General features: G+C 38.2%; 1 protein-coding gene across 9 annotated transcripts in view; it reads right to left on the minus strand.

The window, feature by feature from the left end:
• SMARCA2 (SWI/SNF related BAF chromatin remodeling complex subunit ATPase 2) overlaps positions 1–12,851 on the minus strand; it is a 289,270-nt gene that overhangs the window by 181,181 nt on the left and 95,238 nt on the right. For 8 of the 9 annotated variants that reach the window (XM_069086747.1, XM_069086767.1, XM_069086776.1 and 5 more), the window contains 2 exons: positions 12,414–12,746; positions 9,094–9,195 (listed from right to left, as the gene is read on the minus strand). In XM_069086747.1, the coding sequence (XP_068942848.1) occupies positions 9,094–9,195; positions 12,414–12,746 (435 nt within the window). The remainder of the gene's footprint in view (positions 1–9,093; positions 9,196–12,413; positions 12,747–12,851) is intronic. The other variant, XM_069086785.1, reaches the window with a different exon arrangement.

Below are 12,851 nucleotides of genomic sequence, written 5' to 3' on the forward strand. Positions count from 1 at the left end.
GCTTTTAAAAAAAAAAAAGAAACAAAAGTATAAAAGTAAAGTGGGAGTAAATTCTAACTACTAAACAAGGATCAAAGGAAAGACTCCCCCCTTTCCCTCTCCCACCATTTGCTACTTATCTTCAGTGCATTTTATCTATTTTTAAATTGTGAACATTTTAATTGAGCCTATCACAAATAAATAAAATAATTCAAAGGTGGGTATTCACTAGTACATTTCATTCTCCAAGTCCTTCATATCTCTCTCGAGCAAGGCCAGCCAGGAAATTTATTCAATGTTAAAAGGAACTGATCTTTTAGAGCCCAAAGAAAAGAATAATGAAGGATGACGTAGTGATTAAGTATAATAATTTAAAACCTATTATTTTTTAAAACTGTGCATTTATTCAATCTCCATTGAGAACAACTTTGGAAATGGATTTAAATTAATGCCAAAGTTATAAGTTATAGGAGGAATTCTAGCAAAAGGGTTGTTACAAACTAGAATAGGGTACCAAAGGTAAAGAAAACACTTTCTTAACTACCTATTCATCTGCCTAGGAAAGCCAAGAAAATATGAGGTGAAGATAGCATGATGGCATAGGTATGACTAGGTTATCATTTTAAGTTATTTCTTAGCTCTTTGTTTCTTAGATTCTCCCCCCAAATCTGCAGCTCTAAGAAATGTATTGGCAATTACAACAATGCCATTAGAAACAGATTTCAAGGTAAGCCTTTTTTTCCCCCTGAAAGTAAGCTTTTATCAGACATGCACATACACACACACGTGCACACATACACACACATACACACATGCACACACTACTTTTTAGAAGACTTTGTACTTATGGTTTCTTTCATCCATGTATAACACAGCAGTATAAAAAGATTAAATCTCAGGGCTGTTAAGCACTGATATGAGTTACTGAGGAAGGTTTGAGAGCATTCTTCCCTGGAGAACTTTAAATTAGGACAGATTTTCATCTCTATAGCATGGTTTAGGTGTGACCTAGTCCAAAAGGAAGGGTGAACCACATGACTTCTAAACCTGTGATTCCATGAATCCTTATAAAATTCCCAAAAGCAAGTGGCACTCATCATGTTTTAAAAGTTCAGTAGAGAAAACTGTATGTTTGACATATTTAAAGTGCTTGATGTGTAGGCATTATACATAACATTTTTTTAGAATCACATTTCTACAGGTTGTTATGAGAATTGGCTTAAAGTATAACTTTCAAAATATTTTTGCTCCAAAACTGGAATGTATATCATAAATAAAATAGACATGAAAGTGTTTTAAAAATGCTACATTGAGGGGGGTAGAGTCAAGATGGCAGAGTAGAAACAGCACCTCCATGCGGCTCTGGCTTCCAATTTCCCCAATTCATGTAAAAGGGGACTCTGAACAAACTTTGGAGCTATACAACTCACAAAATGACACAGAAAAGCTAACCTCCCACTGAGGACAGCCCTGTAGGCCAGCAGGAATCAGCCAGTGTAGCCCTCTGGGAGCCGAGCCCAGCCCCACACAGAGGCTGTAGCCCCAGGGTGGGCCTGACCAGCCCCCCGCCAGAGGGACTCCAGATCACCAGCAGCTGTGGCCATCTCCAGAATTATCAACACATAGATGTTAAGGACAAAGTGAGAGGTAAGTGCACTGTGGACTTTGAGAACCAGTAGTTGGGAGTGCATAGGCTTTTGCCCCCAGGGCAAGAAACCACTGAGGAGCTAAGGCTGTGCAGCTGCCCCCAGCCCCCAAGCGGCAGCTTCAGCTCCTGGCCTGCAGAGTGTAGGGGAAACAAGTGACCAGTCTGAGGGGTAACCACTCTTGCTTTAACCTGCTTGGATCTGGATTGCAGTCTAGGGTGGAGGTCCTGGGGTGTGTGACCAGCTTGCCAGAGCATGTGGAGGCTTCAGAGAGGGCTCCCAACTAATACCTCCAACAGCTAAGAAAACCCCAACATTTGGTATGAAGCTCCCCTGTCTGGTAGCAGAGTCCTACTGTGGCAAAAAGCCCAAAAGTCAAGTAATTGAGTGGCAACATGACCAGGGAAAGGAAACAAAGCAAACAGAAGAACCCAACATCAGACTCCTATTTTGGGGACAAAAATGAGCAAAGCATGGAACAGGAGGAAGACAGTGAAGTCAGAACTCTGCACCAAAAGCTTCAAAAGAAAATACGAGCTGGTTGCAGGCCATAGAGAACCTTAAGAAGCAGATAAGAAAAGAGGAGGAAAAATTGGGAAGAGAAATGACAACAATGCAAGAAAATTATGAAATGAGGGTCAATAGTCTGACTGAGGAAAATAACTTAAAAAATAGACTAACTCAAGTGGCAAAAGAGGCTCAAAAGGGCAATGAGGAGAAGAATGCCTTAAAAAGCTGAATTTGCCAGATGGAAAAAGAATCTCAAATGCTCAATGAGGAGAATCATTGCTTTAGAATTAGATTGGAGCAAATAGAAGCTAATGACTTTATGAGAAATGAAGATGCTGTTAAAGAGATCCAAACAAATGAAAGAATAGAAGGCAGTGTAAAATATCTCATGGAAAAAACCACTGACCTGGAAAATAGATCTAAGAGAGATAATTTAAAAATTATTAGACTACCTGAAAGCCATGATCAAAGAAAGACCTTAGAAACCATCCTTCAAGAAATTCTCAAGGAAAACTGCCCTGATGCTTTTGAACCAGAGGGAAAAATAGAGGTTGAAAGAATCCACCCATCACCTCCTGAAAAGGATCCCAAAAAGAAAACTCCTAGGAATATTATAGCTAGTCCAAAATATAGAATATTATATATAGAATATGTAGAATATAGAATATTATACCCAAAATTCCCAGATCAAGGAGAGAATATTACAAGCATCCAGGAAGAAACAATTTGAATGTTGTGGAAACACAATCAGGATAACTCAGGATCTGGCAGCTTCTACAATGAGGGATTGAAGGGCTTGGAATGTGATATTCCAGAGGTCAAAGGAGCTCGGATTAAAACCAAGAATCACCTACCCAGCAAAACTGAGTATCATGTTTCAGGGGAAAATATGGTCATTCAATGGAAGAGAGGACTTTCAAGCATTCTTTTTTTTTTTTTAAAGCAATCAGGGTTAAGTAACTTGCTCAAGGTTACATGGCCAGGTATTTCTGGGTGGGTGCTAAGTGTCTGAGCCCAGGATTCGATCTCCAGGTCATCCCGACACTGGAGCCAGTGCTCTTACTCACTGTGCTACCTAGCCACCCCGACTTTCAAGCATTCTTGATGAAAAAACCAGAGTTGAATAGAAAATTTGACATTCACATCCAAGAAGCAAGAGAAACATGAGAAGGTAAATGGGGAAAATAAATCATAAAGAACTTATCAAAGTTGAACTATTAACATTCCTACATGGAAAAACAATAATTGTAACTTATGAAACTTTTCTCAATATGAAAATAGTTGAAGGGAATAGAAATATATATATATATATATATATATATATAATCGGAGGGTATATGGGTGTATGAATACATATGTGAATGTGTGTATACATATTTTCAGGTATACATAGATAGAGGGCACAGGACCAATTTAATAGGAAGGGATGATACTTAAAAGGTGAAATTAAAGGGGTGGCTAGGTGGCGCAATAAGTAAAGCGCTGGCCCTGGAGTTGGGAGGACCCGAGTTCGGTTCTGGTCTGAGACACTTAACACCCACACAAAAATACTAGCCGTGTAACCTTGGTCAAGTTACTTAACCCCAAATTGCCCTCCAAAAAGGCAAAAAAAAGGTGAAATTAAGAGGTGAGAGAGGAACATAATAAGAGGAGATGGGGAGAGACAGAATGGGGTATACTATCTCATATAAAAGAGGCAAGGGAAAATGGTTACAATGGAGGGGAAGAACAGGAAGGCAAAAGGGAATGGGTCAATCTTATTCTCATTGAATTTGGCTTGGGGAGGGAATGAAATACATATTAAATAGGGTGTCTCACACTACAGGAGAGAAGGGGGAAAGGGCATGAGGATAATGGAAGGGAGGGCAGGCTGAAGGGGAGGGAAGTTGGAAGCACCCACTTTTGAAAAACTACAGGATCAAAGTAGTGAATGAAACAAGTGGGAGATGGGATAGGAGGGAGGGAAATATAGTCAGTCCTTTACAATATATCTACTATATTAATGTTTTGCATTAGCTACACATGTACAACCTATACTGAACTGCTTATCTTCCCAGTAAGGGTGGGTGACAAGGGAGGAAGGAAGTGAATCTGGAATTCAAATTTTTCAAATCAAATGTTTAAATATATATGTATATATATATATACATATACATATACTCTTATTAATACTATTTTACATGTAATTGGGAAATAAGTTATACAGGCACTGGGGCAGAGAGATCCATCATGCCCTAATGGAAAAGTCAAAGGGGGTATGGGAGAAGATATGGGAGACTGCAGATTGGAGGAAGGGATGTCCTGTGGGACTGCTCTTTTGGGGCAGTGGGTAGGGGAAAAAATGGGGATAAAATTTGTAATGCAAAATCTGACAGAAATGAATGATGTAAACTAGAAGTTAATAAAGCATTTGAAAAATGAAAAAAAGAAATAAAACTTTAAAGTTGTTTTAAAAAATGCTATATTACACAAATTAGTTACTATATGTGACTGTGCTCACCTGTTTATGGCTTCTTCCTGTTAATAGTGATGCTAACAAAAAGTATTAATAAAAACAGCATGCTGTCATGGTTCTTTTAGGTATATTCACTTCTCTAATTTTAAGAATTGTATTAATTTAAGGAAATGTAACCTAGAATTAATTTATCGTCCCCAGAAATAAAACCAATGCAGTTAAAATTAGAAAAGAAAAACAGTTAACTGGTTTTAAAAAAACAACACCACCTTGCAGCATTTTTCTGATGTCTCATTTCTAAGATGCACAGAAATTGATTCACATTTTTAAGAATAAAAGCTATTCCCCAATTGATAAATCATCAAAAGGGATATGAACATGAACTTTCCAAAGGAGGAAAGCCAACCTAGCAATAACCACATAAAAAAAAATACTCCAAATCACTAAAAAAAATCAGAAATGCAAAGTAAAGCAACTCCGAGGTTCTGCCTCATGGCCATCATTTTGGAAAGATGACCAAAAAGGAAAATGAAAAATCTTGCAGTGGCTGAGGTAAAAGAGACACACTAATGCTACTTGGTAAAGCTCACTGTTCTAGCCCTTCTAAAAAGCAATGTGACACTAGGCCCCAGAAGTGGCTCAAAGAGATCATCTCTAGGCCTAACCCCCAAAGAGATGAAAGGTAAAGGAGTAAGTCCTAAATACACCAAAATGTTTACAGCTGCTCTTTTTGTAGTGACAAAGAAGCCAACATGTTCCACTGCATCTGGGCCCATTGCCCGTCGTCTTGACCTCTCTCTGGACACTGAACTCTGAATGACTCTAGAGGAGAGAGGCTGCTGACTTCGCACAGCCCTGCTTCACTTAAATACTGATGTCATTGGTCCTCTTCAAGAATGAAAGATGAACAGTAACAGTGACAAAAAAAATGGAAACTAGAAGGGAAACTAACCATCAGTTGAAAAAAGAGTGAACAAATTATGGTAGATAATTGTGACAGAATAATATTGTGCCGTTAAAAATGACAAAAGAATAGTTTCAAAGAAACTTGGGATAACTTGTATGAACTCATGCAGAATTAAGTAAAAAAAGAATGAGTAGAACATTGTATACAATAACATTATGAATAAAACAATTTTTAAACACTTTAACAACTCTAATCAATGCAATGACCAACCATTATTCCAGACGACCAATGAGGAAGCAGGCTACTCACCTCCTGATGGAGACGCCATGTACTAACGGCATAGAATGAAACATACATTTTTGGAAAATGTCAATACTAGAAATTTATTTTGGTTTTTTTGTGCACATTTCTTACAAGGTTTTCTTTATTCTTGTTTTGCAATGCAGGGGAGGGGGAGAGAAAGAAGAGAAGAGGAAGAGAAAATAAATGCTCATTAATTGAAAAAAATAAATCTGTAGTCTTTTTCTTGGGAATCTCTTTCTTTTCCTTTGTTGACCCTAAAATTCAGCTAGTATGGATGGTTAGTTTTCTAAGCCAGCTGGCTGTCATACAAAAATCCTTACCCTGCTGACTCACCCTTATGGCAAAGACTTAAGAAATCTGAAACATGGAATTCTGTACCCTGAAATTCCTGGATTAAAACTAAAGAAGGTTAACAGAATCTCAATGCTGGAAGGCATCTCAGAGGCCACCAACTGAATCCATGCCAGAAGAACTAAGCCTTCTCTAATTCACCCAACAAATGGCCTTGCAGTTGCTTGAAGAATTCCAACAAAGTCAAACATCCTCCTGGGGCATCTGTTCTATTTCTGGGTACCTCTAAGTTTTAGAAAGTTTTTCTGTACATCAAACCTAAATTGGCTTCTCTATAATCTCTAATCCACTGCTCATAGTTCTGCCCTGGGACCAAAGGGAACAAGACTAATTCTTCTACTAGATAGAAATGTTAAATTCTTGAATATAGATAGCTACCACTTCAAAGCACTGTCTGTGGCATCAGAGGTCTTGGGTTCAAAACATGTCTCTATCGCTTATTACCTGTGAGATCTTAAGCAAGTCACAACCTCTCTGGGACTAGGAGGTAGGATTAGTAGGTCTCTTAAGTTCCCTATGCTTCTGTAACAAGGTTTCTTAACCTGGTATAGTTAAAGTTATTTTTTAAGGTATTTGATATTGAATGTCAATAAAGCTGATTTTCTTTGTAATCTTATGTATTTTATGTTATATATTTAGAAGTATGATTCTGTGAGGGGAAACATAGGCTTCACCAGACTGCCAAAGTGGGTCATGCTACAAAAGAAGAATCTCTTCTCTTGATCTATGATCCTCTGTTCCCCTTCTTAAGTCTTTTATTCTCTAGGCTAAACATTCCCATTCCTTTAACCATTTTTCACAACCCTAATGGCCCTTCCATTGGACACTCTCCAGTTTATAATGCACTTCATAAAATGTCCACCCAGAACTGAACCCAGCACTCTCCATATGATCTGCCAAGGCATCTTCTCTCCAGTCTCAAATGTTACACCTCTTTCAATGCAATCTAATTTAAAAATCTAATGCATTAGCTTCTTTGGTTGTCACACCATGCTGCTGACTCATATTGAACTTGTAGTCTCCTAAAATCCATGGATCATTTGTAGACTTCTAATTCTCTCATGATGTATTTGTAGATTTCATTGTTTGTGGGGGGAACTCAAGTGTACAACCATCATCCTTACTAAATTTCTTCTTATTCAATTCATCCCACAACTCCAGATCATCAACAGTTTTGAGGGCCCTGACTCTACTATCCCATGTGTTAGCTATCCCTTCAAGACTTACATGATCTTAAGTTGATAAGTATGCCACATATAGCCTTATGCAAATCATTTACAAAAATGTTAAATTGTACAGAGCCAATCATTGCTCTGTGGGGCACTCCACTAGAGATCTCCTTCCAAACTGGCACTGAATCATTAATGAATATTCTTGAGATTCACACTTGATTTAGATTCAGATTTGTAAATATGCTGAACCATCTTATCTAGAAATACACTAGCAAAAGAGACTTTGTAAAATATTTTGGTAAGATCTAGGTAATTTCCATCTACATTCTCCTCCGTTCTACCAATCTAGGAGAAACCTCCCCCCCCCAAAAAAAAAAGAACTAAGATTAATATGGCATTACCAGTTCTTGCCAGAGCAATGCTTCCCTTTCCAGAAGTTCACTAACCACCCCTTTAAAAATATATCCTGGAACTTTGCCAAGAATTTAAGTCAAACTCAGTGGATTATAAGTCCAGATTTTATTCTCTTTTGTTTTTGGAAACTGTAATACCGATCTTTCTGTAGTCCTGTGATACTGTTCCTATTTTTTTTAATGATCTTTCAAAGATCAAGGGCAATGCTGTAATTACATCTGCCAGCTCTTTTCAAGAAGCAGTATGGTATAATAGAGAGCTGGGTCCATGTCCCAACTCTGATACTTAGTAGTTGTAGGACACTCAGCAAGCTGTTTAACCTCTCAAAGTCTCAGTTTCTTAGCCTATAAAATGGGAATAGTACTCGAATGCTCACTCCAGAGATCTGAACCGATCTAGGCCAGCTAAGTGCTCTCTTACTATCTCCCTAATTACCTTAGGTAGCAACTCTCTATTATAGCCATTTTTGTTCTGTCCTTTCCAGTCCTAGCAGTTTGTTAGACTATAAATAGTCCAAATCCTCTGGAACTACAGGCAATAAATTATTTCAGGTAAATGAAAAGTATACTAATTTAATTCACAGTTTATGAGCTCTCTCCATAAAGAGATAGAAAGAAGAGAGGCCTATACATTTGGACAAAATTCATTATCACATGAGCCACTATTTCCTGGGCAAATATTTATGGGGCCAATTTTAAACAATGTAGAATCTCCCGTCCTCCACAAAAAAAGATGTTATTATAAGTTGACAGAATTTCATACCTTCATTTGCAATCCCCCTTTTTGGTTTTATGTTTGTAATTACACATTCACGTCTATGTTTATTAAGTTCATAATAAAAAAGTTAAATTTAAAAAGATACACTTCCTTCCTCAAGGAGCTTACCATTGGATGAAACTCTTGAAATAAGTACCACACAAGAAGAAATCTGCTTATCAAGACTTGATTTCATGTTTTCTCTGATAATCTGATGCAAACTTGGCCTATTCATCATCAAAGGAATTTCTGTTTCTAACTAAACATAAATATGTCTATTGTATAACATGTAGTTCTTGTCCTACATTTTGTGACAAGTGGATTGCAAAGTTCACTACAGTTAACTATTGTTTATGACATAACAGCCTATCCTTTAGTTTTCAAGCTTGTCCCTCAGGCAGCTTACAAATTTCACTCTGTGTTGAAATGCTTCATGTGTGACTGCCTAACAGCAGAGAAGATATCTCTCATCTTCCCAAGTAATTCACAGATTGATAAATGATACAACATTCCTCGATACCTTAAAGTGGGGAACAAATTCCTGTTCCCTCTTACATACAATTTAACTTTGTCTGAAGAATGAAATGCCTACTCCTTTACCTTCTGCCCATGTTTTAGGAGTCATTGTAGATGTGTGCCCTGGAATCCCTGATGTCTGTCCTGGCCCAGCTGGAGGTGTGCCAATTGGATGCATCCCTATGCCTGAATTCAAGAAATAAGGAAACAAACTTATTAAAATACATAGTCTTACATGCCCAGGATTTCTATGCATTGAGAAATCACACTCTGCCTTCTGGCACACAAGGATATTTATGCAAATAACAGTTTTATGCATTAAATATGGATTTAAGTATATTCCACTGGGTGGAAAATAAATGTAATGAAGTGTATTTAACTTGAACATACTAAAAAATAACAGATAACAAAAAGAAAGGTACTGAAAAAATGGTCAATAAAATTATCTGAATTTCTAACTTCCTTAAAAAACTCTTTTTAACTCTTTGTTTCTTTATTGCTTTAATCTCTAAATGGAAGAATAAAACATAATGTAAAGAAAATTTTGTGTTTTATTTGAGTGGAATTCAAGGCAAACAAGGCCATATTCCATTAAAGAGCCATTGACACTCCTTAGGGACAATTATTGAAGAGTGATTTAGTTTTAGGTTCTTAATTCTAGACTAAAATAATAATTTTCTGTTGTTGGATGTTATGATATCACATTTGGAGAATTATGACTTAAAGAGAATTCTTTAAAAACTAAGCAAAAAGATCATATTTTCAGAGTTTTTCTACTGATACATCCATACTCAGTCCACACACAATCTACAGACTGAGTTAATAGCAACAAAAATACTCCAAAACTGGACAAAACCAAAAATATTCTAAATTAGTTTGAGATTTCTGTAAGGACTTGTTAGCTGTCAAAATTCCAAAATATGATGTGAAACATGGTTAAAACTTAAAATGTTTGTTTGCGGTGGGATCATGGAATCAAAGATTCCTAGATCTATAAATGAGAGAGATCCCTGAGGTCACCTACTGCAGATGAGGAAACTAAGCTTCACATAGAGAAAGTAGAAGCAGCAAAAGGAAGAGAAAGGAGAGCATTTGGAGAGATGAAATGAAAGTAAGGATAGTTCAGTATCAACAGAGAAGAGAGTTCCAAGAAAGGTCACCCATAGCCTTGAATGCCATGGAGATGTCAAAGAAATGAAGGAATGGGAAAAAGTCCTTGGAAGGTCAAGAAGAAAGTCTCTGATGGCTTAGGAGAAACTGTTTCAATCGAGTAACAGGGAAAGAAATCAAATTACAAGGAGTTCAATGATAGCATATAGAAAGTAAGTAGAGACTACTTACTTGGTTTAAAAGTTTGGTGGCAAATCAAATTGTCAAAGATGATAAAAGATGCAAACAGTCAATGCTAGAAGAGCTGGTGGGAGACAGGCACATTAATACACTATTGGTGAATCTATAATTGGTCTTAACTGTTTTGGTCTAATTGTTCTGAAAAATAACTTGGATTTACGTTAGTAAATTCACTAAATGATTCTTTGATCCAGTCCACTACTGGGCATGTACTCCATGGAAGTAATAAACAAAATAGATGCCAAAATATCCCTATCACTTTTTATGGCAGTAAAAAACAAAAACAAAACAAAAGAGAAAGTTTTCAGCTATAGAAGACTGGCTAAACGAACCGGGCATATGAACGTAACAGACTATTACTGCGTTGTAAGAAATGACAAGAGTGAGGAATTCACAGAAACATGGGGAGACTTGTACTGAATGATTAGTGATGGGAGCTTAACCAAGAAAACAATATGCACAATGATCATAACAATGTAAATAAAAGCAATAGTGAAAGGTAGCCAAACTCTGGTTAATTTTAATAGCCAATCTTGGTGCCAAATAACAACAAAATATATTCCCCTTTTCTTAGCAGTGAGGTTTTAGAGTCAGCCCTTTCCCCCTGTACTCTTTAATCCAGTGACCCTGGCCTCCTGCTATTCTGACTCTCTAATTCTCAGGTCAGAGTATGTATGTGTTTGTGTGTGGGGGGGGGGGTCCGATTTTTCTTCATTATTCCCCATGCCTGGAATGCTCTCCCTCCTTATTTCCACCTCGTGTTTCTCTGGCTTCCTTCAAGTCCCAACTGAAATCCTACCCACCAGAAGCCATTCACAACCCCTCTTCATTCTAATGTCTTCCCTCTTTTAATAATTTTTTTTTTACCCTACATATACATATTTGTTTGCTTGTTATCTCCCCTGGTAGACCGAACTCCTGAAGGCAGGGATTGACATTTTTTCCTTTCTTTGCATCCCAAGCACTTAATGCAGTGCCTGGAGCATAGTAGGCACCCAATAAATGCTTACTGACTGATACACACACACACACACACACACACACACACACACACACAAAGAGTCTCTGCTGATACAATACTAGCTCCTTGAAGAAAGGGCCTGTTTCCTTTCAGTATCCCCTGCATTTATCAATGGTAGCCAGCATACAATAGGCACAAAATAAGTATATACATTGCCAGGTGTTTGCTAGTCTGGCTGGTCTGCTTAACTGGTTTTGTTTTGCTTTGTTCTGCTTTTCCTGTTATAAAGGAGGACTCTGTATGCTAGAAGTCATATATTAAAAAAGTCAAAGGTATGAATAAAAATCTAAAATTAAATAAACTGAGGCTCAAAGAGTCTCCATGACTTGCCTACAGAACAAAGCAGGACCCAGACCCAAGTACTCTCCCTCCAGCTCCATGGGGCCACACTACCTCCTTGTAAACCACAACAACATCCTCTATCTCACTTAATGCCCACAGCACCTCTGTGGGGACGGCAATGCAGGTGGTATTCTGCCAGCCTTACAGATGAGCAAAATGAGGTGCAAACAGGTGATTAAGTGATTGGCCTGAGGTCACAAAGTTAGGAAGCAGAAGAACTAGAACTCAAGCCCAGGTCTTCTAGCTCTAGGCCTCACATTGGCTTTATGAATAGATGAAGGAGATGGTCAGATACAGGGTTAGAACAGCTAAGTAACACCATCCACAATCCTCTGACTGGTACCATGAAGTCTTTAGTTAAAATGCAAATACCTACAGAGAAATATAATACTTTGCTTTATTGGACATTTAGAATAACATAAACGGCTTTATTAGATTCTTTGATAACAGTAAGTCTGGGCAGGTAGAGATAACTAGGCTGGAAGATTAAGAGGGCCCCTGAAGGGGAGAGGGAGGAGGGAACCGAGAAGAGGAAGCAGCAGACAATATCCCCCCACTTAGGCCAGGTCCCCTAAAATTTTCTAGGACTAGCCTTGTTACAAGTCTTGAGTGAGGACTTTCCTACACTCTAACACTATTTCTTCTCTGAAATTGAACTCTACGTTGTACATGTAGTTACACATTAACCTACCAGATGGGCGGTTGAAGGTGACAAGAGGTGGTTGCTGTTGCTGGATGCTAGGCAGCGTCCTCTTCCCCTGCACAGCTAGCTGCAAGGTTTCAGGTAGTGGCTGGCCTCTGGCCAACATTTTGTAAGCTAAAATTTGAGCTCGGAGCTGATGCAGCTGGACAGGGCTGAAAGGTGAAGGACCTCGGTTGGGTTGGCTCATAGCCTGAGGATCTCCTGCTATCATGGGTCCTGGCTGGCTTGGTGGCATCTGGGGTGGAGTTGGACCCCCTCCAGACATTGGGCTAGAGACATGTTCTGGGGCTCCCAGCGGAGATGGATGTGGAGACATATAACCTGAAAGAAAGCACGAAAGGCATTAGAAGCTTACTACTGAGTACATTTAGGTGTCTATCTAAAAGGTGGATACAGTTAGCTGTTGTACCAACATATTCATTCTTA

The sequence above is a fragment of the Petaurus breviceps genome, unplaced genomic scaffold, assembly GCF_028583685.1.
Source record: "Petaurus breviceps papuanus isolate PSGF00001 unplaced genomic scaffold, PetGlider_PUasm1.0 118, whole genome shotgun sequence".
NCBI classification, from domain to species: domain Eukaryota; kingdom Metazoa; phylum Chordata; class Mammalia; order Diprotodontia; family Petauridae; genus Petaurus; species Petaurus breviceps.